This window comes from Gekko japonicus, unplaced genomic scaffold, assembly GCF_001447785.1.
Source record: "Gekko japonicus isolate JY-2015 unplaced genomic scaffold, Gekko_japonicus_V1.1 scaffold409, whole genome shotgun sequence".
Taxonomy (NCBI): Eukaryota; Metazoa; Chordata; class Lepidosauria; order Squamata; family Gekkonidae; genus Gekko; species Gekko japonicus.
In genome coordinates, this window is record NW_015161963.1 from 510,981 (window position 1) to 537,807 (window position 26,827).

A 26,827-nucleotide genomic window follows, 5' to 3' on the forward strand; every position below is an offset into this window, starting at 1 on the left:
GTTTTGACCCTTTCTACTTTTCCCTTCAGTTTCCTCCCCACATGTCCCCTCATATCAGAAAAATTACCCCTTTTAAAGTTAAAAGTGGTTGTGTGAGTCTTTTTGGCCAATTCCCTATTTGTACAAATGTTGAACTCAACAACATTATGATCACGGTCCCCAAGCGGTGCAATCACTTTTACATCTCTCACCAGGTCTTGAGTGTTACTTAGGACCAAATCAAGGATCGCCTCTCTCCTGATAGGTTTCGTGACCATCTGCTCCATAGCACAGTCATTTAGAATGTCTAGAAACTCAATCTCTTTTTCTCGACTAGAACACATATTGACCCAATCAATGTGTGGGTAGTTAAAATCACCTATTACGACACAGTGTTTTTGTCTAGCTGCTATCTTTAATTCATTCATCATTTTATAATCCTCCTCTATCTTTTGATCTGGTGGGCGATAACAAACTCCCAGTGTTAAGTTTCCTTTTGGCCCCCCTATTTCAACCCACAGAACTTCCAGAAGCGAATCCAATTCTCTTAACCTCTCAATCTTTCTGGACTTCATACCCTCTCTGACATACAGAGCCACCCCACCTCCAACCCTTCCCCCCCATCCTTCCGATATAATATATAACAGGGAATCACCGTATCCCACTGATTTTCCTCATCCCACCAAGTCTAAATCAGGGATGAGATTTTAAGTACTTTTTATTATCTGCACAGATAAGAGAGAACACAACCAGCATTTCAGAGTGCTCTCTGCCTTTCTGGTGGAAGGCAGAAGTTTTTATACAAAGCAAAGTTAAGGCACTGATTGGTCATTGTCATTTTACAAGCAAAATATTAATTGGCTGTTACAGATCCCATGGTGTACAGGTCATAGCTATGTTACATGATGACACCTGCCTTTTGCAGGGCTCAATAGACAGAGAATCTTCCAAGTCTCCTGACTGGAAATTACAAACCTCAGTCTCACCTCTCCCTACAGAATGTTCTCTCAACCTTGTTACTTTAACAATAAACCTCCCTGCTATGAACTGTGATAGCTACGTAGAGAGGCCCTCTCAGAGAAATGTTTTGCCATGCAACTTTTTGTCCAGCCTTTAGCAAAATAGACGTTACACAGGTTTATGATCAAAAAGAAATAATAAAGCCTGAAGTGAAATAAATCACTAATGTACCTACTACACTCTCATATGGCAAAAATTAAACATGCATGTGTTATAGTAGCGTAGGGTTAAGCAGTTTGCAACTCTCTCAAGTATTGGATATATTTGCAGGTTTTTTCTTATAGAAAATGTAGTTATACTTTTAAATTCCATACATATACCAAATAGTAAGCATTTTATATACTTACTAGATTATAAATGTAGTTAAATCTGATAGGGCAGTAAGTGTTGCATATACCTTCAATTTCCCCCAAAATTTCTGGTTTTTCTCCCCGGGGCTTAAAAATTTCCAGATATTTTACATCTTGAAAGGTAAAGAAAGGTAAAGGTTTCCCTTGCTCGAAAGCCAGTCGAATCCGACTCTAGGGGGCAGTGCTTGTCTCCGTTTCTTACTCAGAATTAATTCAGTGGAGCTTCTAAGTAACTGTGCTTGGAATTGCAGCTGTGTATCGCCATCCGAGACGTATTTGACTGAAGTAAACCCCTCTGAGTTCTAGAGAGACTTCCAATAAATAATAATAATAAGCCCTAACTTGAGGAATCGGCTTGTTAATAATTTGCCATTTAACAGGTTGCATTGTAGGACATGCGCTGTCTTCAGCACACGTTTGATTCAGAGAGTGGGAAGGCTGTGTGCTCAAACAGAACTACCTGGTCAATACTAGTCCCGCAAACTTGTCAGCAGAGGGACTAGCCCTGTAAAACATCCTGTTATCGAATGACTAGTCGTCGATTAAGGTGCGACGCCGCTATCTAGAGCAAAGCGGGATAACTGCGCATGTGGTGTTCCACCCGTTCAGGAGAGAGCGTCATTGATGCGGCATGAATCAAGATGGCCGCCTCCATGGCCGTAGCTTCTTGCTGGGTTCTGCGAGGTTGCCGGGACCAGCGGCTGCTGCTTGGGTGGGGGCGTCGGCTGTGCAGTGGAGGGGGGCGCGCGGCAGCTGACGCGAGGACTCACTTTGGGTTTCAGACTGTGTCTGAGGAGGAGAAAGGAGAGAAGGGTGAGAGAGAACTGGGCTGCCTGTGATCAATGTTCCCCCTAAGCTGAATTAGTGTAAAGTAGCTCACAGTTTTTAGCCTGAGGCTCACACATTTTTGTCTTAGCTCAGGAAGGATGGCACCAGAGCAAACTAATTTATGCAGTCGCGAAATCGTTCGCTCACAATTTTAATCCCGCAAAGTTAAGAGTCCAATGGCACCTTTAAGACCAACGAATTTTTATTCAAGATGTGAGCTATCATAGTTGTACATATATAGGGGTGACTTGTTAAAATTAAAGAATGACAAGCTCGGTTTCTGGTTATCATCTGTCGCAGTTCAACTGGGGTGGGGGAAACATAGGTGATAAATATGTTAGAACTGGAGATTGAGGTGTCCTAATTTGTGGTTTGTTGGTCTTAAAGGTGCCATTGGACTCTAACTTTGTTGTATTGCTTCAGAGCAACACGGCTGCCCACCTGAATCTAACTTTAATACCAGTAGCTCAGAAAGTAGAATTTTTGCTCACAAGACTCTACATCTTAGAGGGAGTATTGGGGAGATGTCTGCCCCGTCCAAGCTAGGAAAGGTGGTTCTTTAGATGCCTGCTGGCTCCCGTAGGTTTTATATTGCATTTCTTATGTGGTCAAGATGTTACTGGTATTTTGTGGAGCTGTACAGAATTCCTAAAGCAATAATCTAGCCTCTTGATTTAAGGAGATGTAGCGGTTAGATTGCTGGAACTGGATCTGGAAGACCCAGGTTAGAATCACCATTTTGGAATGGAAGTTTACTGGGTGACCTTGGGCCAGTCACATACACTCAACCTAACCTACCTCACAGGGTTGTTGTGAGGATAAAATAGAGAAGAGAAGAATGCTGTAACTTAGGGTTCCCATTGGAGAGAAAAGTAGGGTATAAATGAAATAAATAAATACATAAATAAATGTCTGGCAATAGAGGGAGGATAAATACAGAACTGAGGTTAAGAGAAGAATATGGGCAACTGCAATCATGATATGTAGGCTTTGTTTCAGTAAAGAATGAGGACTGAGGAGCTGGGCCAGAAATTTCACAGCAAATGTGGTTTTAGTTATCTCAGATGCGGATGAGATGCTGGAAAACTGTGGCAGGCTTCTTACCAAGTTAATGTTTTTATATGAGGGGAAGAGCTGTGCTTTCTTTGTATTTAGCGGCGTGAGTGGTGGGTTGGATTGTATGCAGCACAGCTGGAAGGTGCTGGCACATGTAGATCTTTCCTGCCATTCCCGGAAGCCACGGTGCAGAGTGTTTGGGTCCTACGTGGACCCCATGCAAAATAGGCAGCGGCATTGAAGAAGTGATTGAAATTGCCCCAGTTGGATCCACAGAGCCTCTTGCTAGCGGAAAAGATAAATGGGATGCAGTGTAACCAGTATGTTAGATAAGAGTGGGACTTGTCTAGTCTACCACTTTATCATTTGAAAAAAAAATCATTTCAGTTTACCAGGTCTTTGAAAATGTGGCTAAGAAGTATGATATAATGAATGATTCAATGAGTCTGGGTATCCATCGAATCTGGAAAGACATCTTCTTGCACCAAATGAACCCATGCCCAGGAACCCAGTTGCTTGATGTTGCTGGAGGGACAGGTAAGCCTAAAACAATTCTAGGCTTATTAGTGAGCATTGGTTTTAGCTTGAAGCTAAGTGTAAGTTGACTATGCAACTCTATAAATATGCTGTACAGACTATCCCAGTTTAAAAGATCTGATGCATTAGAAAATCTTGCATTCCAGTGTTTGTTAGGATAAGACATTTTCATTACATTGAGTGGGTTATCGGATGGTATATGAACGACAGATTATAAGAAGCAAGGAAGAATGCAATCACAACTGGGAGCCACCTGTGTTAAGGTTAGTTGAATTAGTTTGTAGATCAAATGAAGAGTGTGAGGAACTGAGGAGTTAAGATAGCCATGGAATTTCCTCATCTAGGATTTTTCATGACTTTGGGAAGAAAAATTAATGCCATAGTCATGAAAATTCACTGGAATCCACTGCTACTGCTGCAATATTGGCTGAACATGATATGTTTGAACCAAATTGCAACATTATGAACAATCTGTAGTTTCTGAGTTAGATAGTTGTTTCCCATTCTGATCTTTGGAATAGGGCATAGTGTAAATTGGGGTGAATAAGTGTGTAAATGAACAAATACAATATATAAATGTCTAGATTTGTGCTTCTTTGGTAGTTCAGGGTAGGGCAGTCTTCAGGATGAGAAGTAACTCCTCCCATTAGTGAAGACTGTTCTACCTTAGGACCACCGGGAAGGGAAATTCATGGTAAGTGAACAAGTTTCCATTCTGTGTCCTTAAATGCTTGAACATTTAATTTCAGGGGAGACCCTACATTGTGAATCTTCCTTTCACAACAAATGCAGGTGACATCGCCTTTCGATTTCTCAATTATGTTCGTTCCCAGCGGGAGCATCAGGTCCGACAGCAGCTGAGAACACATCAGAACTTATCATGGCAGGAAATTACCAAACTTTACCAGGAAGAGGAGCATAAATCATTGGGGGGCTCCCATGTGGTGGTCTGTGACATTAACAAGGAGATGCTGAAGGTTGGAAAGCAAAAATCACAATGCCTTGGCTATTCTGAAGGTAATGGACTGTAACTTCTGCAATGGGGTTTGAACAATGGCAGACCACGTGGGTGCATCACCATATGATTAGATCCTATGAAATGAGCTCCAGGCACTTGTGGAGGTAGACCTTTCCCTTCCCTTTCTTTCCTCCAGCAGTCCCCTAAGACCTCTGAAAAGCCAGAGGATCATGGGAGCCTCTAGGACAAAATGCAGCAAGACTTGGGAAGCTGCAGCAAAGAAGGGGAATGCAGCAAACTCACCCCTCCTTTTTGTCCCAGCAGGCAACTTGCTCTTATACGTTAGCTGCCTCAGCAACAGGAGGAGTTGGAAGTGATTTCATCTTATTCCCCCTCCTCACTGCGGCAAAAGAGATCTACTGACTAAGTGATGCAGTGCTCTACAAACCTTGAAAGAATGAAATCTGAAATAAAATTTATTAAGAATAGTAATACCAAGGGGTTGACCTGGAAAACTGCTGCACTCAGTTGTTGTTGTTCAGTCGCACAGTCGAGTCCGACTCTTCGCGACCCCATGGACCAGATCATGCCAGGCTGTGCACTCAGTGCACTGTGCATTCAGGCAGGCACAGTAATATTATTAGAAGGTGTAACTCTCTGGAGACCTTTGCAGGATATAAGCAAAGCTCAAGGTGGTATAAAGCTGAAATATTTTGGCTTATGAATGGTGATGTCAGTCACTGGCTGCCATGGTGATTGGATTAACTCTTGAAGCTTGCCTTCAGGCATGTGCAGAAACTCTCATGATTTGTCTCATAGAAGACTTGAAAAGCAGGTAGCCCTGTTAGTCCATAGCAAACTCCAAACAAACAAAAGCCATGTAATACTTTTTATTAAGATCTATCCAAAATACAACATGGTATGCAAGCTTTCATGTTCTCCAACACTGTTCGTCATGCTGGATGCGACGAAGCAAAAATAAAAGGGGGGAGGGGTGCCTCAGGCCCTGCCCTTAAGGCTTCTTCATCAGCATCCTGTAAAAAGAATGCTTTGCAGGCTTTAGGGCACAGGATGTGCTAATATCAGGTTTTACTATTGACATGCTGGAAACAAGAAGCAAGAGAAGGATGCCAACCAGTAGTTGATCCAGTGTATCTGACAATTCATACAAAACTGTCTTTGTTGTGAGGGCATTTGTGAGATTACTTGGGAATATGGTACTCAGCAGTTTCTTCTATGTTCTTTCAAAGGATTGTCGTGGGTGCTTGGAAATGCGGAAGAACTGCCATTCAACAATGACAGTTTTGACGTTTACACAATTGCCTTTGGTATTCGGAACGTAACTCATATTGACCACGTGAGTGTGAATACTAATAGTTGAAATAAAAAGAGCACTGCTGGATCAGACCAAACTCCATCTAGTTCAGTATTTTGTTTCCAGCAGTTGCCAGACAGATACCCTTGGCAGTTTAATGATGCTAGTATTCTCGTTGTTTTTCCTAGTATGTGCTATGAAGAGGTATATTGTTTCTTACCTCAGAGGTTCCATTTAGCTACTAGGGCTTCTGTTGCTAAATGACAGTAATAGATAGCGCTGTATTAAATGAAGAAGGAAGATGGATGGATGCACAGTTTGGAAAACAGGTAGACCAAAGATTTCTTCTGCTTGTAGGGTAACCTGCATGCTGCAACATACTGGCATTTTGCTTCCACCAACCCTATTTCTTAAAAAAAGTGGTAGTCATTCTGATACTCTGCGAAGACAGCAGGTATATGCTAGTCAGAAATTCTTAAAGCTAGCCCAAGGATATAGTAAACTGATTAAAATTTGTCCCAAAACATTCATATTATGAGCTCAGAATGAAATCATGTGAAGTTTTATAGCAGTGTAGTAATGGTTAAGAACCACTGTAGCCCATCAGCTATACCACATCAACGAATGCTAACCAATGCAATTTTTTAAAACCAACCTAAAAACAGCACTGCAGACAATATTAATAAAGATTATATTCTTTATATACACATATATTGGCATCCCTAACATGGTGCCCACAGATACCTTTGCTGGTGCTCACCAAGTATTTTGAGAAAGTGGATATATCAGATAGGGCTTTTGCCCAGCAGGGCTTCTATTGGTCATCGGAGATCCGGCTGGCTGTGCAGATTTCTAAAAACATTGCTTTAGCAGCAGCTGTCAGCACAGTACAAGGATCTTTACTCTAAAACAGTATGTTGAAGAGTTACTGTTAGTTATACATACACTCCCTGACATTGTATGGTTGGCTCTGCCTTCTGTGGCAGCCATTTTGTGGTTGCACCCACTATCCTGTATCAGATTTTCCAAAGGTGCCTACAGGCTCAAAAAGTTTTGGGGCCCCTGCACTATGCTGATCTTTTATAGATAATTCAGTAAGACCCTGGTGCCTGATGCTGTTAGCTAATTCTTTAATGCTTGGTTTCGGGGCCCATAGCCAGGGGGGGGGGTTGTTCAGGGGGCAGTTAAATTGTAGTTCATTAGTTGTTGTAGATTTTCCGGGCTGCGTAGCCATGGTCTCGGCACTGTAGAGCCTGATGTTTCGCCAGCACCTGTGACTGGCATCTTCAGAGGCATAACACAGAAAGATGGAGTACTCTCTGTGTCATGGTGAGTCTTTCAAAAGCATTCCCATGAGGCTTTGAGAAACATGCAGTTAAAGGCCCTCTGAGCTGTCTTTCCCTGTGTCCCATGATGCCCCCCCCCCCAATTCCACAGTGGGAACGAGAGGGAAACCTGAGGGAAACCCACGGTGCTCTCACCCTAGGCGCTGCTAGCAGCAGGAAGTGGGGGTTTCTTCTCAAAAATAAGGTTTGGGGCATGGCTATTTGTGGGGCCACTGTAGCTATGGGCCTGCTTGGTTTGATACCTGTTTGCTGTGTGCCATTCTGTAAGGGCCTTGAAGAGAATTCTGGGATTTTATCTTCAGAGTGGATGAGTATTATAAACCTCCTCCTCCCCAAAAAAACCCTCTCCTCCACTGACTTGTTAGATGCTGTTACAAGAGGCTGCCTAAAATTCTAAATGCTCCCTGGGGGAAAGGCAGCCTTCATCAGGTCCCAGTTAAGAATCGCTGTTATAGAACAAACCTCCTGTGCTTGTCTATCTTGTTTTAGGCACTACAGGAGGCCTATCGTGTCTTGAAACCAGGAGGGCGGTTTCTCTGTCTGGAATTTAGTCATGTCAACAATTCCCTGGTTTCCAGGTTGGATTATATTTCCTCTCACCTTTCATTCCCTTGAACAAATAATATTCAAATCTAGTGGCACCTTAACAACTATATTTTCCAGGGTATAAACTTTCTTGAGTAGCTTTGACTCACGAAAGCTTATGCCCTGAAAATTTTTGTCGGTGGTAATGGCCTCAATTTTTGCTCTACTACTACAGACTTAAGGAGCTGCAGTGGCTCAAGTGGTTAAGATGCTGAACTGCAGGCTGGAAGGTTGGTAGTTCAGCAGTTTGAGACTCAAGTTGCCGCATGACGGAGTGAGCTCCCATCTCTGGTTCCAGCTCCTGCCAACCTAGCAGTTCGAAAGCAAGAAATTGCAAGTAGATAAATAGGTACCATTTTGGTGGGAAGGTAACAGCATTCCGTGCACCTTGGCGTTTAGTCATGCCGGCCACATGACCACAGAAACGTCTTTGGGCAGCGCTGGCTCTTCAGCTTGGAAACGGAGAGGGAAACCTTTACCTTACTACAGACTTAATGCAGCTGCCCACCTTGAGCAAAACAGTGTTTGCCCAACAGAGTAAAATGTTGTAGAAGTCCTACAAAATATATTTCCATTTATTTACTTAATGCGGTTTCTGTTTTGCCCCTTCCCAAAAGTTCAGAAAAGTTAAAAACAGAACATGCACAGTAAAGTAAAAAAAAAAGGAAACTCCTTGCAGTCAATTATTGTATTCCCCTTGGGTCAGGAAGCAGGGTCTGAACGTCTCTGAGTGTGGACTCCCTGTATTCCCTGACTGTACTGGAAAAGCAGATCCCTTCTAACTATGGGGAGGGGAGATGCCAAACATAGCAAACGAAGGAAGAAGCCTTAAAATAAAGTGTTTGCGGCAGTCATGGAGAATCGTAATTCATAGTAAGGAATTTCTTTTTCTCCACTGTTTTCTTCAGGGTATTCTGGATCCTTTGGATCATATAAAAGCATTGCCATCTCAGGGTGGACTCCTGGTTAGACCAAAAGTCTAATGTTATCTCCATAGTACCTTATTTATTTATTTAATTACATTTGTATCCCGCCCTCCCCGCACGCGGGCTCAGGGCGGCTTACAGACATAGATGTAAGACAACATCACAATTACAGAATTAGGGCACGCAGTGCAATAAAATACGGTTAAAACAATGTAAAACAATTAACTACAGTGGGCACTCCCAAGGATCTATCGCGACTCACATACTCGCTCCCTATTGTACATCACATTGAGTCAAAGGGGGATGCTATGGCTCCGATGTTCAAATGGCCAGTCAGCCTAACCCAGCAGTATTGCTTTACAGTCACCCGGTGGTGGTGGCGGCGGCTCCTATTCAAAAGCCTGGCGGAAGAGCTCCGTCTTACAGGCCCTGCGGAACTGTAACAAATCCCGCAGGGCCCTGATCTCCTCTGGGAGCTCATTCCACCAGATACCTTCCTTCAAGCATCATCATATTATGAACTGTTTATAAACCAAAGCATAATTCACAGCCTTGTAGAGCTCACTGAATGATTAGCTTTACTGAAGACACAGATATGGTTCCCCCTCCCCCATCAAATGAACCATAATACCCACAGGAGGCTACTTACCTGGATTCTGGTAGGCCAGTATAATGCAGACCCTAAGCCATTCAGACAAAGTAAGCTTAGATAACTTTTTAACTCTGATCTAGAGAATGACCATTGGACACTTACCGTGAGTGGTCCTTCTCTGAGGACAGGAGGACATCTGCATGGGTTATTCCCACCGTGCTAGTCATAAGCAGGTCTGCTCAGAATCCTACTGAGTTCCATTTAATGGTGCTTAGTCCCATGAAAGTGTTTGTAGGATGTTACTGCTAGTCTCTTGGAACAGACTGTTAGTCATCCCATCCAAAAAAACCCCAACAAACTTCTAGTACTGATTGTTTTTGATTAACTAGATTGGGGCTTCTAAATATGCTTTCAGTGACCTGGAGAAAACAGACTTTTTCTTGGGCATTAAGCTGACTTTGGCCAGAGAACCACCTTGCCCATGAAGAAAATTCACTAATTCTAGTTTAGAAGAAAACCATTCCAGCACCAAGAGAACTTTGGTAATGGCAATGGTTATCATAACAAATGATTCTTTTAGAAGGCAGGATGTTTACGGGAACTTTAAGAATGCTCCTTGTCAGGGCTAGTTCAGTTCCAAGTAAAAAATTTGTACTCTGCAGCAAGGTCAAGTCAACCTATTTTATGAATTTGGACATAAAGGGGTTGGAAATAGCCCTTTTACCCTGATACCACAGTATACTATTTAAGGCAGCCACTTGCAGCTTCTGGAATACATGTTTATTTAGTGATCAGTCTGTTTCATCTAGCATCAGTCAGCTGTCCTGGATGTTTAAATTGTCCTTGTGATCTTTTACGGACAGATGTCTTTCTACCCAGTACAACAGGTTAAATAAATTCTTAAGAAGGGGAAAAGTACTCTATAGTGATTCAGATATATCTTAAGAGTTGAGAAAGAATGAGACAGCCCTAACCACAAATGTACACCTGCTTGCCTTGTAGCTTGAATTTGAGGCACTGGTGTTTGGTTAAGAGGTTCAAACATTTTGAAATTATAATAATCAGACTCATGTAGGGAATAGAAGTACTTACATTAACCTACATTTATTTTCAGTCTCTATGATCTGTATAGCTTCCAAGTTATCCCCGTGCTGGGTGAGGTGATTGCTGGTGACTGGAAAGCCTACCAGTACCTTGTAGAAAGCATCAGGTGTTTTCTGACCCAGGTAAGAAAGTACTTTATTGCCTCCCAGATAAGAAAGTCAGGAATTCATATATGATAATTTAAAACTCCACTGCTGCATTTCAGGAGGAACTGAAGGAGCTAATGGAAGATGTGGGCTTCCTGAAGGTGGAATATCGCAACCTGGGTTCAGGCATTGTGGCCATTCACTCTGGCTTCAAGCTGTGACCGTCAGGAAAAGCATTTCCTGATAGAAGATACAAGTGTCATCAAAACAGATTCATGGAAATTAATCTCTTTGAAGAATCAATATTTAAAGTCTGAGTTTTTTGGGTGCATTTTTTGAAGAAAAGTCAGCTGTACATATTTAAGGCATCTCTCTTCATCCTGTCCAGTAATGACACAATGACTTGCATTACTTACTTGAACCAGGGGCTTAATGTTTTTATATCTTTTTTAACCAATTTATAGCACAAAATATTACAAGCCCTGGTTTGTCAGTTCTTCAATCATGTGAAACTGCCTTTAGTCTAACAGGTGGAGAATGAGATAAAATTAGTGCTCAAATGAAAGGTCTGGATTTCCTGAACCTATGTAGCTCTGGTGTAGTGTGCTGACAGACGTCCCTTGTAAGGTTGTGGAAGAAAAAGGCACTCCCATCTTGCCTGCTACTCCACAGTAAGTTGTCCCCATTCACTGGAGAACTAGGAGGTTCCAGAGGTGTTCCACTGCTGAATGTGGAGTCAGTGGTAGTGAAGAGGCAGCTACAGCTCTTGCGTGTTTCATAGGAATACAGAAAACAGTGTATTGGGTACAGAATTCTTCATCAGAAAAGTGGACAGCTAATGTTGACTGAACAGGAATTCTTGTGGTTTACAGCAGGGCTTCAACCCCTTTGCCCAGAATTAGCAAAACTAGAATTATGCAATATCAACTTTTTCTTGTTGTGCAGTTTCAGTATAATAACAGAACCACTGTGGAATCCTCGATGGCATAGCTGGTGTACAACCACTTTAGGTGGGATAAAAGGGCTTTTTATAACGCCCATTAAATCTTTCAAAGCCACAAATATTGAAATAAAACTGAAATATTTCATTTTTAGAAGCTGTGTTTCTTTTTCTATTAAATGATTCAGTACAGCAAGTAGAAAGAAAGATATTTGTGCAGTTTGGCACATAGAAGCTATCACTGGGAACGTTTAAAGATACGGTCTCAGAGCTCTTAAAACATGTATTTTTACTCCCCCCCCCCCCAGAGTCAATTGGTCTTTCAGTGTGGATGGATTCTTTCCATTATGCATATGAGGACTCCCATACTAATTTAGTTTGGTAAAGAGGAAATAAAATCTGAACGTATACATAGAACAGGTAAGTCTCATCTACATTGCTAAGTGTGCCGGAAGGTAATTTCACATACAAACAGACGTTTTCCAGGCAGTAGGGCATTATCTATACAAACTTAAAATTTTGCATCAGTTTAACATTGCACAGACAACAACACTACCTCCTTAACACAAACTAGTTTGCAGCACCAAATTGCTGACAAATCCATGAAAGATTGTTAGGATGGATCCTGCAGTCTTTCAAGGAAAGGCACTGCTATTCCCTGCTTTCTACCCCCACTCCATTCCAGTCACAGGAAATTTGTTCTTGGGGGTAAGAGGACCCGGATGGAATAGCCATGTATGTATGAGAAGCATGTAATTAACTCCCTCTTGCATGAACAGAGCTCTACCTCTCCCCACTGTAGCCTCTCAACCCATGTGGCTATTTGGTACTGGTCCTTCAGCCCCAAGCATAAAGTTTCCAGGGACTAAAAAAGGGCAGGGGAATGGAAAGCCAGGAACATCAATATTCCTATGGCTTGTTATTTCCATATGCATATGAATTCAGACAACTTCTGTATTTAACATGCAGCTGCTGCACAATGGAATCTGAAAAGAATTTTCTGTCAGTCTATGTAGTCAGTACAGTCCTGTGCACATGCTGGGAAACAGCCATTGAACACATGTATCAGAGCTATGCAGCCATCAGCGTACTTTAAAATTTATTTTCAAGTCAGCATGGTTACAGATAGGGTGTCTGTCTAAAGACCTAGTACAGGATATGGAATTCAGGATCCAATAAGCTCAGGAGTCAACAGCTTGCAAAGCTGGACCACCAGCTAAAAGCATTCATGTCTCCCTATTTGTGAAGAGACACCAGGATCCTTGTTATACCCAGGTTTGGAAGAGGGAGAGGAAAATCACCTAGTTCCTTGTGGTATACTGGGACCTGCAGCACAAATCTTTGCAGATGGCACTTTAAAAAACACACTGTTGTAGTTACCTTGGAAAATCAGTGGCTGATCCAGTCACCAAGGCTGGCAACCAACATACCAGCAGACACAAAAAATTGCATGTACATTACTCAAGAGGCACACCTTTGGTGGGAGGCCTTATTTAAAGCTGATATTTCAGCTGGCCAGGATAACAGGAATGAAGAAAAGTCAGGACTGCACTTTATTCCATCCCTTGTTTTCACGCCACTGAGATGCTGGTTTAGCAAACCAGCAGGCCAAGCCCAAAGAAATTAACTACTGTTGGATCTACAGCAAACCCAGTGAAGAAATGTGTGCACAAACTCCTGTTTGCAGCTCATACCTTCCCCTTTATTTGAGATTAGTATCTATACCTCCATGAAATGAAATGTGGGCCAGAACAACGAAGACACCTGGCCACCCCATGAAATTCCAGTATTTGGTAGGTAAAAGCAATAGCTCAGCAACAAGCGCAGGACAAATACAGCTAAAGCTGTTAAATCTGGAGATACAGAAGCTAATGGAAACGTGAGATGGGCTCTTAATTCTGAAAGGCTGAGTGCACGGCCAATCATTTTATTAGAAAAGGAACTTTAAAAAAAAGAAAATACAAGATTATTTTTTGCTATTTTTTATGGCCACAACAAAAACACAAATTGGTACAGAAGAGTACCTGTCCATTAAAACAACAAAAGGCTTGAAGATCAAGATATGTTCCCTGGGGAAGGCTGAAGACTTCAGTCTATTTGGAATTAGTGCGCAGTCTTGTAATCAAACGCATGTTTGGGTGGAACGATCCCATGTTCTAACCAGATTTGAAGAGGAGAATAGCAACTTGGCCTAGGTAGAAGTAGATGAAGTGTTTGGTCTCGTGAGTCACATAGCTGCCAAAATTTCTTCCCACAATACAGTGCCAAGTAGGATTGTACTTCTTGTCAAACTCCTGAAAAAGAGTCACTAAAGAACTTAGTACAACAGACGTTAACAGGTTCATGCAGCATTTTGGCTAAACATTTCAACTGCAAAAGTTTACTGCATTTTAACCTTTTGAAATGTATTTTAACACAGTGTAATCACCACTTTTGTTCTTCCTGTATACTAAGAAATTAAAAGACTGCACCCACAAGGTTCATATAGTTCAGCATCCTCACAGTAACCAGTCGGATGCTTTCAGGAATCCAACAGGCAGTGTGTAAAGATAACCACCTTTCCTGTTGCTGCCTCCCAGCAACACCGCATCTGATTATCTTCATTCAGCCATCAAGACTAACAAGTGTTAATAGGCATATAATCAGTTTGCCTCATGTTTTAAAGCCATGCAAGATGGTGGCAATCACATCTTGCAGCAGTGGCCAGACTTTGCACATGGGCAGTAATAGAATACCACTAGTAGTATAGTACTTGTCTATGTAAAATCTGGATTCTTTTTTAGAGTAGGCAATCATTAAGGATCTACAAAAATAAAATGACTGGTGTAACACTTTAGCCATGGCCACAAAAAATATTATGGAAATTTTGCAATGAGAATATAGAGAGGCTCTTGTGAACCAAGACTGATTGTCCATTTTTGAAGGTTTAGGGACTACACCATGTAAATTAATAGAATGCAAAAGCATTAAGAATTTAGGCTTGGCTGAGCTGCTTTCTGAAAGAGGAGAAAAATATCCCTTGTACTGCTTCAGATGCTATTGTTGCAAGAACATTTATTATGATAAAATATGACCACTGATGCACTGAAGCTGAATATTCCGAACCGAGATTTGGAGTGGCTTACATTCAACATACTTCCAGAACCAGGACATATCAAAACTCACACAAACAGCTTTTCATAAGTCTTACTGCAGCCAAACTTTAAGCCCTGTGCTAGTCTGAGACTAGTATAACCAGCTTTTAGTCAGTCATGTGTCTCACTGCTAGAACAGCAATCGGTTCCTCAAGTCACCAACATTGTTGAAATAACCTCAGTATGCTTCTACAGTTATAAAAACACACTAAATTTGTAGTGTGTCCACCTCCTCCCCACACATTTCCAGTCCTCATGGAAATGTAGCTATGTGTCTTCACACTGACTGACTTCAATTAGTATAGCCCTACCACTTGTGATACAGGGCTTGAATCATCTCATTAGCTATACTAAACTACAGATGCTTAGCTAACATTCTAGGAGTCACTCAAAAAGACACACATGCCCAGGCTACAGAAATTATTTTCAGGCAAACCAGAGCACTTTTAAGTCTCTCAAAACATACCATCTTTACAAATTAAGATATATGTAGGCCTATTCCTATGTATTTAGTTAGAAATGGGTTTCTAAGGAATCTTATGCAGAGTTACTTCAGCTACCCTGGGCTTCAGTAGCTGCATATGTTTGTACTGTAAACTGCTTTCTCTATCTCAGCCCAGATTTTCTTTCTTGGAACTACTTTCTTTGTACTAAATATTCTAAATGTCATTGTACAGCAATAATCAAGTACCTTCTTTATGTGGGCAGCAATGTCTTTCTCAATGTTGTATTTTTCCAGGGCCTGTGTAGCACACTCCACAGAGTCCTGCTGCATCTCCTCAGACATATCCGCATTCTTGATCACAGCCTTTCGGTCGCTCATGGTTACCTACAAAGAACAGACAAGAATGAGAACTAGCTGGTGCTAGCAGGACTATCCACCCTGCAAGCATTTTTTTTAAAAAACCTTGAATTTCCAAAAGATCTCTAGTTCTTTAGATATTGAATACCATGCATACCAAAATTTGATCTAGTTATTGTAGTTGGTAACATATGAAGATGTAAAACAAAATATTCTGAAGTGCTTATAAATTTTGAAGAGCTCAGAAAGCTTATTTTATTTCCTTCCATACTGTAAAGCACTTAGAATCTCTCTTGGCACAATAAACCAACACCTGAACCAGAGTACATATGACATGCAAATTTGAATGTCTGCTATACTCGCTCAGATTTCAGCAATTCAGTAATCCTAGTCCTAGTACATTGCTCATTTAAAGTCTCTTCATACTGATTTTATCAGCCTACGGTGTGCCTATCAAATGTCTCTATGCATGGACTGTTAAGAATTTACACTGTGTAATCTGCTTTGTCTCTCTCCAAGGAGGACTATAAACACAGTAAAAATAGGATACCTGAGGAAGTTTACAACTACTTAGATTAAAAGTTTGCATGAAATATAGAATCAGAAACACCTTTATGCACAGTAGAAGAGAGCAGAACTCAGCAACTCACCACTTCTAATTCCCGACATCAGCTTCTGTTGTGCTTGTCTGTCAACCACTGCAAACCTTAAAAAAACTAAGCCCATAATGCCATATACTCTTCTCACATTAACCCTTAACTCACAACTACTACCCCCCTACACTCACACACAAGGATTCACAAGATTTCACATTCATTATTTACCTTCCTCAACACCGCATGCAGTGTGTCCTCTCCAAAAAGTTTAACATTTTTCATGGGGAAAACTCTTGCACACAACCCCTATTCCTTTTTGCCTTCCATTACAACAGACATTTGGGCAGAAAGTTCTTTACAGTTAATTCCTTCCCACACATGTCCCCCAAACCCAGCCACCCAGCATTATATTCACCCCCTCCCACTCGTTTTGTGTTTGTGAACTGCACTGATAAACTAAAAAAACCCACAACTGTACATGAATCAGCACATTTCCTTTCCTTATTACAATATCAAATATATTTCCATCCCTAAACAGTCGAAAGTGATGCTATGATCCATGTTGTACAGGACAAGTTTTACATCACTGTAAGATGTAGATAGGTCCTTTTAAACTTGACTGATAGCACTTAGCACATTACACATACCGCCTTCCCCCTTTCCTACCACAACATGAGGCACACCAGAATTCCATCAACCTTTACCTGTCCCTGGTTTACATACGACGCCTAAGAAACACCTTCTTTGTAGAGGGTCTTGTATAATTAGCAGAGTAACAAGAACGCTATTGCCCACGCCTTAGTCACATTTACACGCAGAAGACTCCAGAGGCAGACCCTGGTACATTCTGTTAAAATGAATCCAGGCAGCAGGAAAGCCCCTCCTGCGGCCGAAACCCTTGGAGAGCAGCCGCTGCCAGTCAGACGATGCAATCGTGGGTTAGATAGACGAAGGGGGCCTGAGTCAGCACGAGGCCGCTGCTTCTGCTCGCTTGTGTGCTGCCACTTTAAGGTCCTCCATCTGCCTCGCTTTCCAAGAACACCCACTCCCCAAACACACCCACGGCTGCCTCGCTTTCCAAGAACACCCACTCCTCCCCAAACACACCCACAGTCAAGGCAGTTGCGCCTTCTTTAATCGTTGCTTCCCCCTGCTGTTCCTCAGCTGTACCTCGTTCTTTTAGAAATTTGAAGCCGCTTTCTATTTCTGAATATGTATAACATGTAACACAATGCCATTTAAGCAAACGCTTTTCGTGCTTGCTCTTTAGGAGACTTTTTTAAAAGCACAAAATACGGCGTTGAGCACAATGGTCCATGCAATCGCGCCCGCTCGTCGTTTCCTCAAGTGCGCTATTAAGCATGAAAAGCAACCTCCCCCCAGCTGCGTAACCTCACGAGGCACGGAACTTTCAAGATGAACCCCCCCCCTTTCCTCCGAGCGTTACCGCGGAGACAGCCGCATCCCTCACCGTGTGCTGCTGGGCTGCTTCAGAGGACTGCGGGAAGGGATGTTGGTGGAGCGAACGGGCAGGTTGGCAACTCCGCGTTCCTCCGGCTCCCCGTCGCGTAACGAACTGAGGAGGCGCGCGCGGACACCCGCCCTACACTCCCTCGCCCGCGACAAGCTCTGCCAACCGGGCCACGCCCTCTCGCCTCCGCTGCCGGCGCCACGCCCACTCCTTCCCCGGCAACAGTCATTGGCTACGACAACAATACTCCTTGCAGCCTATTGGCTCTTCTCTCTCCGCCTCCCGTAGAGTTTTATTGTTGCATTTTATTGCAGTCCAGCATGCACCGCAACGGCGTCCGTTGCTATGGTTGGAAGGGGCTGGGCGGGAGACTTCCTGAGGGCTTGGGAGGGATGCTGAGCTTCGAAATATTTCCGGTTTGGTTGGAGGTTGGCGGGTGTTTATGCGGTACCTACAGAATGTACCAGGGTCGGCCCAAGAGAAAATTTGCGTCCTTTTAAATCTCACGAAAGGTTTTATACCGTGTATAAAACTTCGTTGGTCTAAAAGGAGCCACTGGACTCGAATTTTGTTTTTTAAATTTCAGGATCCGTAGGCAAGTGCCGAGTAGTACTTTTATAAATAACATTTTTACCCTGCCTTCACGGAGCTCAGGCTTTACCCAACCTATTTTACAGTCAAAACCACCTTGTGAGTAAAAAGATTGGTTGTTGTAGATTTTCCAGGCTGTATGACTGTGGTCTTGGCATTGACACAGAGAGTACTCCCATCAAGAATTGACACAGAGAGTACGCCATCTTTCTGTGTTATACCTCTGAGGATGCCAGTCACCAGCTGCTGGCGAAACGTCAGGTCCTACAATGCCAAGACCACGGCCATACAGCCTGGAAAATCTACAACAACCAATGAATTCCGGAGGTAAAAGACTTCACATAAAAAACTTTTTTAAAAAAACCCTAACCCCTACCAGCAGAGAAGGGATACACAGAATTCCCCAAGTCCAATTCAAACTTTATAACTAGTATAGTAAGCTAGCAGTGCCTCCTAAACAGAATGACACCTTAATCTTTCAATTGAGTTAGAAGGGTATCACTCTGCTTTGAAATGTACTGTAAACTTCCAAGTAAGTGCAGTCACTATGTGAAGAGTAGTTCCTATAGCTGCTTTGGATGCTGGTATCCTGCATCTTCCACTGTGCGTAGGGTGGTGGTGGTGGTGGACTTATGCAGTGAACCTACTGCAGAGAAGGAGCACAAGTTGCTCTGCTGGGCCTCTGGAAGATATGCACATGCACCAATGTTCCCTCTAAGCTGTGGAGTCCCGTGAGCAAAAATTCCACTTTGTGAGCTACTGGCATTAAAGTTCTGAGCAAGTGATTTAGCTACTGCATCAATTAGTTTGCTCTGGAGCCATCCTTCCTGAGCTAAAACAAAAATGTGTGATCTGGAGGCTAAAAAACTGTGAGCTAGCTCACACTAACTCAGCTTAGAGGGAACACTGACATGCACTCGTGTGCAGTCTCATTGAACAACTGAAAAATGGTGCTAGCAATCTCCATCAACCTTTCATTAAACATCAGAGTTCCAGATAGTGGTGTAGTTGATACTTTTTTCATTCACAAATGGGCTGCTTTGGAAGAACAGAGATAACAGCTCAGCAATAATGGCTTTATGGAATTACTTTTCCCCCCTCACTGTATTGATTCCACATGGAATGCTATGGCTTTTTTGTATCATGGAATTATGTAGAGCCTCCTTTTTTCCTCGTAGTGAATCCTACACTTGAAAGACTCATGACAGAAATAACCCTCTGCCTTAATCACCCCCACCATTACCTGACCCAGTTAGGGATGCCAACCTCCAGGTGGGACCTGAGGATCCCCCAGCATTACAGTTCATCTCCAGACTACAGAGATCAGTTCTCTTGGAGAAAATGGATGCTTTGGAGGGTAGAATGTATGCCACTGTACCCCATTTAGCTTTCTGTCAATCCCAAGCTCCACCCCCAAGTCTTCAGGAATTTCTCAGCCAGGATCTTGCAACCCTACCCTCCCATCCCCTGTCGGGGGCGGCGGGGGCTGGCAACCCTATGTAAGAAGGATTCTCTGTTTGATTTTCATACTTCTCTGAAGAAGTGAGTGGTGACTTATGAAAGGTCAGATAGAAATTAATGTTGTTAGCGTTTTCGGTGCCACTGGACTTTTGTTTTATCATGGAGCTAGAGGCAACATATGTTGGATTTCCTGGAGGTCTTTTATTTGACCAGACAACAAGGTTGCTGCACAAACCTTACCCCCTCTTAAACCCTTTGACTAGGGTTGACAACTCTAGCTTGGGAATATTCTGGTGATTTGGGGGTAATGTCTGGGATGGGCAGAGCTTGGGGAGGGGAGGAAGCTTAATGGGAATGTGGTGGGGTTGCCAACCTTCAGGTAGAGGCTGGAGGTCCAGACAATAAAGATCAGTTCCCCTGGATAAAATGGCTGCTTTGGAAGGTGGACTCGTTGGCATTATACTCTGCTGAGGCTTTTCCCCAGACTCCACCCCCAAATCTCCAGGTATTTTGCAAAAGGGAGTTGGCAGCACTAGTCATGGTTGGTCAAAGGTCAGTTCCTTCAACGCCTTCCCTTTCTGTGAAGTCAATTCCTCCCAAATTAAATCCTTAAATTTTAATTTCTTATCTCATAGGACAATCGAACTCTCAGCATTGTCTTCAGTTTTCTTCTCAGTCTTAATGAGAAAAATCTAGTCTGAAGACTGGAAAGACATCCTGTCCCTCTCTTAATTCCCAACAAGCTTCTTCCCAACAAACATTAGTGTAGAGTTGCCAACCTCTTGGTGGGGCCTGGTGATCTCCCACAATTAGAACTGATCTCTAGACTACATAGATTAGTTCTCCTGAAGAAAATGACTGCTTTGTAGGGTGGACTCTGTGGCATTGTAAACCGATGAAGACTCTCCACTCTCCAGGACCCACTACTAAATCCCCAAGAAATTCCCAACCCAGAGTTTTCTTTACAGGGGGTAATGATATATCAGTTTCTCATAGTCTCTGTGGTATACCACAAGATACACGGAAGTCCTAGAACATCTACTCTCTGTAGCTGCTCTAGGACTTCAATTTCTCTCAGAAGCTGGTTCCTCCTGGTAAACTGATCTTTATAGTTTGGAGATCAGTTTTAACCAGTCTGACTTCTTCAGTTGTGATGGGGTCTCCAGAATTTTGAGGGCAGCAAGAAAGCAGGATGGATCCTGGGCAGCACAGGAATAGGTGTGTGCCTTTCTGGTTTGCAAGTGCTGCCAGGATCACTTCAAGGAAGGCTATGCAGGCACTTCCTGCCTTGGATGGATCTCAGGTTACACAACAGAAGAAGGATGCTTTCTTTGCTGCCACCCATCCAGATCTATCCAAGATGCACTGCCAAGGAACTCCTTCTGCCTTGGATGATCCTGGGCAGCATGAGAGGAGTAAACATAAGAAGGCAGCTAAACTGTTGACAGGGGTTAAGCATCTTAGAAGCATTACCCTAAATTTAAGAGAGTTTCCCTGGTTTACAATTTGCTTCTATGTTCAACTCAAGGTGCTGGAATTAACTTCTAAAGCATTTCATTACCTGGTTGAGACCCTTGTGTCTGTGGGACCATCTCCACCCATATGTGCCCTCAAGGCAGCTCCAACCATCAGATCAGATTATTAGTAGTTTCTCCACTCAAATAAGTGAGACTGCAGTTATCTACTTGGGTGCTGGCATTCTTGGCGGCAACTCCTGAGTTACCGACAGGCTTTCTGAGGATGTGAGGAAAGTCCCAACTTGACAGACATTTCAGAGGTTCTGTAAAGTAAAGCTTTTCCACTGTACTTTTGATCGTTTGTGAGAGGAGGTTACAGTCTGCTTCTTTTAAGGTATATTTCTTTTGAAGTGAGATTGTAGTCAGTGTTAATTTAAACCACATTTAAATCCATTTACTTTTAATTTGCAGCCACACCCTCATTGACAAGGTTAGGTAATTGTCAGCAATACACATTTCAGAACTGAGTCTGTTACTGTGTATTTCCACCACAAAGATTGTTAGACAAAGTGGCTGGCTAATGATTCAAAACCAGGACCACAGATTGCCACTACCTTATAAAGACATGTGGTGGCAGCAGAGAACAAGAGGTACTTGAAGTAAAGAGAACAAAGTTTGAATTCAGTGGCACCTTTAAGACCAACAAAGTTTAATTCAAGGTATAACTTTCATGTGCAAGCACACTTCTTCAGATACAGACAACAGAATCTCTTCAGACATTACATATAGGGGGTGGGGGGTGGTTGTCAGGAGGACCAGTTAGAGTCAAGATGTATAAGAACTGGGTGATTGTAGCTGAGATTGAATTCAGGCAAGATTAGTATGCAAATACAAATGTTAATATGTAGATGTAAGAATGATGTTTGAGTCCAGTGGCACCAGCAAGGCAGACAAAGCTCAATACTGGGTACGAGCGAGAACTCCTTCGATTCAATGAAACAGATTTCCTCAGATATAACAGGTGTGCGTGGGGGATTTCAGCCATGAAGATGTGAATTGGTTCTTACAGCAAGTCTGCATGCTAACTGGAATTCTCTGCTGAAGGTTCAGGATTTCATGCTGCAACTATTGAGTGAGGTCCGGCTGCTGTAGAAAATCTTGTAAATATAGATCCTACATGACTGTGTGTCAGACTCAGGCCTTTTGAATGGCTATACCTGATGTATTTCAACCGAGTGTAGTCAAAACTGTTATGTTTCTACCCAACATAATCATGCCCTGTGTATCCCGTCTACTCCCTGCTCCTAACCATTTGATCTTCTTTGTGGTCTCTGTGCATCACACCCATGGGATTATGCGCCTGTATTGATCCGAATCGGTGGTATACAAAGCTCACAACGGGATTTTCGCGCCTCCCTCACTGCGCATGCTCAAAGAGGTGGGGAGGTGACACCCTGCCAGTTCTCTTCTGACCGCCGCGCTGTTAACAGCTTGTTTCTGCCGGTCGGTGAAGAAGCATTTGTTTATCTCACAAGGGATTTCTAAATCCGTTTTTCTTAACTTTAAAGACTTTTTAAAAAATTGAGGGTCGCCGTTACCTCACAGCTTCCCACCCCCCCACCCCGAGGTAAATTTTCTTCACCTCACCTGAGGGCTCCTTTCTTTTTGTGCCGTTCTGTATTTTTTATGGCCAAAAAGTGGGGGTGTTTTAAACGGTGTGTCGGCTGCGGCAGTAAACTTGCCCTCAGTGACAGCCACACACTGTGTATTCTCTGCCTTGGAGAAACCCATCGTCTGGAGACTTGTCGCCAGTGCTTGAAGTTCTCCAATCCGACCCATAAAAACAGGGCCACGAGACTTTGGGTGGCACTTTGGGAGTCCGCATTGGCTCCGTTGCTGGGCAAAAAGATGTCTGCTGAGACCCCATCAGACTCTTAACCGACGGCGCCTCCATCAACATCGGATGACACTTCGACATCAGTCCCACTGCACCATTCTAAATTGGCATCCGATGTGGGGCTGTCTTCATCCAAATGCTCAGCTATGAACGAGGCTTCCTCCTGCCTCAACGCTCGCTAAGAAAAAGAAGAGGGATAAGCACAATACAGAGAAGTCTCTGAAGTCTTATCTTAAAAAGACCGCGCATAAGTCTCACGATCAGAGTGGCGTTGGCGTGCAAATGGGCTCTGCATTACCCCCTCCTACGCGGGCGCAACCCAATATCGATAACCCTCCTGTGCTCGAGCTGCCTGGGATGCAACAACTACCTCCAACTGAGATGCTGGACTCGCCCATTTGGCAGCCAAACCCCCCAGTATCGGAGGTCTCTATGGACACTAGACCCATTTCCAGAGTTGATTAGGTCATCCCACACCGATCTCAGAGAGATCGTTCTCCGTCAGCATCATCGTGGGCTAGCGATCGATCTAGACCGGACTCTTGTTACCATTGTACTCGATCTAGATCCCCTCGGCATGGGGAACATCGATATCGATCAGAGGAGTGTTCTGAATACGGTTGTTCCAGATCCAGGCTCTCCTATTCGCCCAGGCGGGAGTTAAGACCGCACTCCCTGACCTACTTTGAACCACTTGTCCCGCCTCCGTGGGGCCATCAGCAGCACATGCCTTATTGGTTCAGCTCATATCCAGTCTCGACATCAATGCCATGGCTGACACCGAGGCAACAGTCGGACTGGGATCGTGGGTCACGTCGTTCACGTTCTCCCCAATGTAAATCCAAGCCTTCCACGTCTCTCTCTAAACCTCCGGAAGAACCTCATTGCCTGCCCTCTCCTTTCCATTCCGCCCCTGCTTTACCATCGCAGACCACACCGATATTGGACACGACTACCCGAAGGGCTGATGTATCCTTGTTACCGACACTGGAGTCGCCTTCCGGATCCTCCAACTCCAATTCTGGTGCTGAGGACTCAGATGGGCCCAGTTCAACAGGGGGTCCTTCACCCAAGCCTACGGTGTCTGACGACCTTCCGATCTCACCTTCAGAAGACCTTTCTTCATACGGAGATTTGGTCAAAAGAATGGCACATTCCTTAGGGCTGTCGATCGTCCAACCCCAACCGTAAGTGTCGGACGCTGTCTTCAATGTCGTGCAACTCGACACCTCTACAGCAGTTGCCATCCCCATATCGACCATCCTTCTCCAGGCAGCAAAGACACCATGGGATAAACCATCCTCTGCCCCTGTGTCTTCCAGGTGCCTGGATCAAATGTACAAGGTCCAGGAGGCGGCGGCTGAATTTCTCCACATCCATCCTAGACCAAATTCCATGGTCGTGTCCTCTTCTGCTAAGAGTAAAAATACCCATGCTACACCTTCTGATAAGGAGGGGGGAAAGTTGGATTCATTTGGCCAATGTTTTTATTCAGCTGGAGCTCTAGGAATTAAAATGTCGAATTATATTGCTTGCATGGGCCATTATGAATACTTGCGCTTTACCGATCTCTTGACCTCAGTACCCGATGACAAATGTCAAGAGGCCAGGAAGTTGCAGAAGGAAGGGTTGTTACTTTCTAAGCAAATTATCAATTCTTCCAAACATGCTTTGGACACGTTCTCCAAGACGATGTCTTCCACAGTTGCCCTCCATAGGCACTCCTGGCTTAGGACCACCTAACTTCCTACCGACACTAGGGCATACATAGAGGACTTACCTTTTGATGGACAAGGTCTCTTTCATGCTTCGACAGATTCGGCCTTACAAGACATAGACAAGAGCATTAAAGTGTCGTGGTCGTTGGGGGTCTCTGCCCCTTCTAAACCTTTCAGACCCCGCTCTTGGTCATGTTACAGCTCTAGGCGCCAGTACACTAACCATCACCAGAGGGAGGCTATAGGCCACATCAGTCCCCTTCTGGGAATAGACAGCAATATCAATCTAGACAACGATATGGCTCTGAACAGCAACATGTCAGACCGAAACCACCCAAACCCACCAAACAGGACCTTTGACTTCCGCCTGTCTACCTCTTCCGACTCTACCCGCCTCCATCCCTATCTACATGCCTGGACCACCATTACGTCGGACCAATGGGTCCTTTCCATCTTGACCAGTGGTTATTCCATCGAATTTCTGGAATTCACACCTCTCCCTGTAGTCATCATCACGCCCCCATCGTCATTCCTCCTCAAAAAAGTTGCCACGCTTCTATCGAAGGGTGCCATAGAACCTGTGCCTCTAGACCACCAGGGCCTTGGTTTTTATTCCCGGTACTTCATGGTACCCAAAAGGGATGGTAGGCAGAGGTCGATCTAAGACCTTTGTGGCCTCAACACCTATATACGATACTGGAAATTCAAGATGACATCTGTACTGGTCATTCCACCTCTCCCATGTCCAAGGGTTTCTAGATGGTCACTCTCAACCTCGAGGATGCCTATTTCCATTTGACCATCCACCCCTCCCATCAAAAATACCTCCAATTTGCGATAGGAGGCAGCCACTACCAATACAGGAGTCTACTGTTTGGCCTCAGCACGGCACTGCGGGTCTTCACTAAGATGATGGTGGTTGTTGTGGCTTCTGGTCGCGCCTTCCAGGGCCCTTCCCATACAGCATGTATCCCAGGCCCTCGATGTCCTTTGTTGCCTTGGTCTCTGGGTCAACCACAAAAAGTCGCAGTTGGTTCCGTCTCAGAGAGTGCAGTTCATAGGGGCAATACTCGACTCCATGGAAGGCAAAGCTTTCCTGTCCCGGGACAGAGCCCTCACTCTAGCCGCCCTTGCAGAACAGGTTCGGCTACACGACACGTCGTCTGCTTTCCACATTCAGCGCCTTCTGGGCCTCATGGCAGCTACGACTGCAGTCCTTCGCTTCGCAAGACTGCAAATGCATCCACTTCAGCTCTGGTTCCACGAGGTCCACAAATTCATACTAACAGCTTATTGTGGTAAGAAATATTGAAAGATGGAAGTGTTTGGGTTTAAAATGAACAAAATAGCTTATGAAATCCACATATGTATATCTGCCTCTGCTCTTGCTAGCAAAACTGGCTTGACCTTTCTTTCACTGATGATGTAACACATTCAAATTGTCAGGAAGTTCCCAGGGAAGCTCCACAGATGTGAAACTTGCCAATAACCCCAATTTCCCAGGCCATAAAATATATGACCATTTGGGAAATTGGCAGACTCCAACCCGGCTTTCATCTCTCTCTGATAACATCAAAACACAGTGTATTTCCCATGATTGGGAAACACCTGGACAACACGCTGTATTGATCCTTTGGAATGTGACCTTTCGTTGTGTGAGACCAAGGGAGGGAAACCACTTTCCTCAAAGACAAATTCAATTTCTAAGTGTTAAATTTTAACTGCAATCCAATTATTAAGGGATCCCTTTGATCTCTGGTATAAATATGGGTGGTTCACAACAGACTTCAGCTGAATCCGAAAGGATTCAGTTAGAGAGGGCCTCTCGAGCGCATGCATGGGGTGGGGAAAACTCTGCTGAATGTTTATTTCTGTGTGTATTCTATCAATGTTTAGGAAACTAGGGACTCTGAATGTTTTTCTATAATAAAGATAAGTTTTATTTTAAGAAGAGACTAGTGAATTCCAAGCTTGCACTTCTGCCTTTGGTAAGGGGCAACACTCAGGAGACACACACGAACTGAGGGGGAGGGAATGTGGGTGACATGGGTAAACACGCTTTTACAAACACGTGCCAC

General features: G+C 43.7%; 3 protein-coding genes across 3 annotated transcripts in view; 2 read left to right on the forward strand and 1 right to left on the reverse strand.

Annotated features, from left to right (window-relative positions):
- The first annotated feature begins 1,985 nt into the window (after window positions 1-1,985).
- Window positions 1,986-11,772, forward strand: COQ5 (coenzyme Q5, methyltransferase). Its single transcript, XM_015429613.1, has 7 exons — window positions 1,986-2,162; window positions 3,621-3,770; window positions 4,563-4,787; window positions 5,979-6,085; window positions 7,879-7,967; window positions 10,607-10,718; window positions 10,802-11,772. Exons 1-7 carry the CDS (start codon window positions 1,991-1,993, stop codon window positions 10,901-10,903), a joined length of 957 nt encoding a protein of 318 aa, XP_015285099.1. The 5' UTR covers window positions 1,986-1,990; the 3' UTR covers window positions 10,904-11,772.
- Window positions 11,773-13,402: 1,630 nt separating this feature from the next.
- DYNLL1 (dynein, light chain, LC8-type 1) lies at window positions 13,403-17,780 on the reverse strand. Its single transcript, XM_015429614.1, has 3 exons — window positions 17,626-17,780; window positions 15,448-15,585; window positions 13,403-13,916 (listed from the first exon to the last, which is right to left on the reverse strand). Exons 2-3 carry the CDS (start codon window positions 15,577-15,579, stop codon window positions 13,779-13,781), a joined length of 270 nt encoding a protein of 89 aa, XP_015285100.1. The 5' UTR covers window positions 15,580-15,585; window positions 17,626-17,780; the 3' UTR covers window positions 13,403-13,778.
- Window positions 17,781-25,827: 8,047 nt separating this feature from the next.
- The window catches only part of SRSF9 (serine/arginine-rich splicing factor 9), a 21,520-nt gene continuing 20,520 nt past the window's right edge, over window positions 25,828-26,827 (forward strand). Inside the window, exon 1 of the mRNA XM_015429580.1 lies at window positions 25,828-26,047. Within this exon, the coding sequence (XP_015285066.1) occupies window positions 25,828-26,047 (220 nt within the window). The remainder of the gene's footprint in view (window positions 26,048-26,827) is intronic.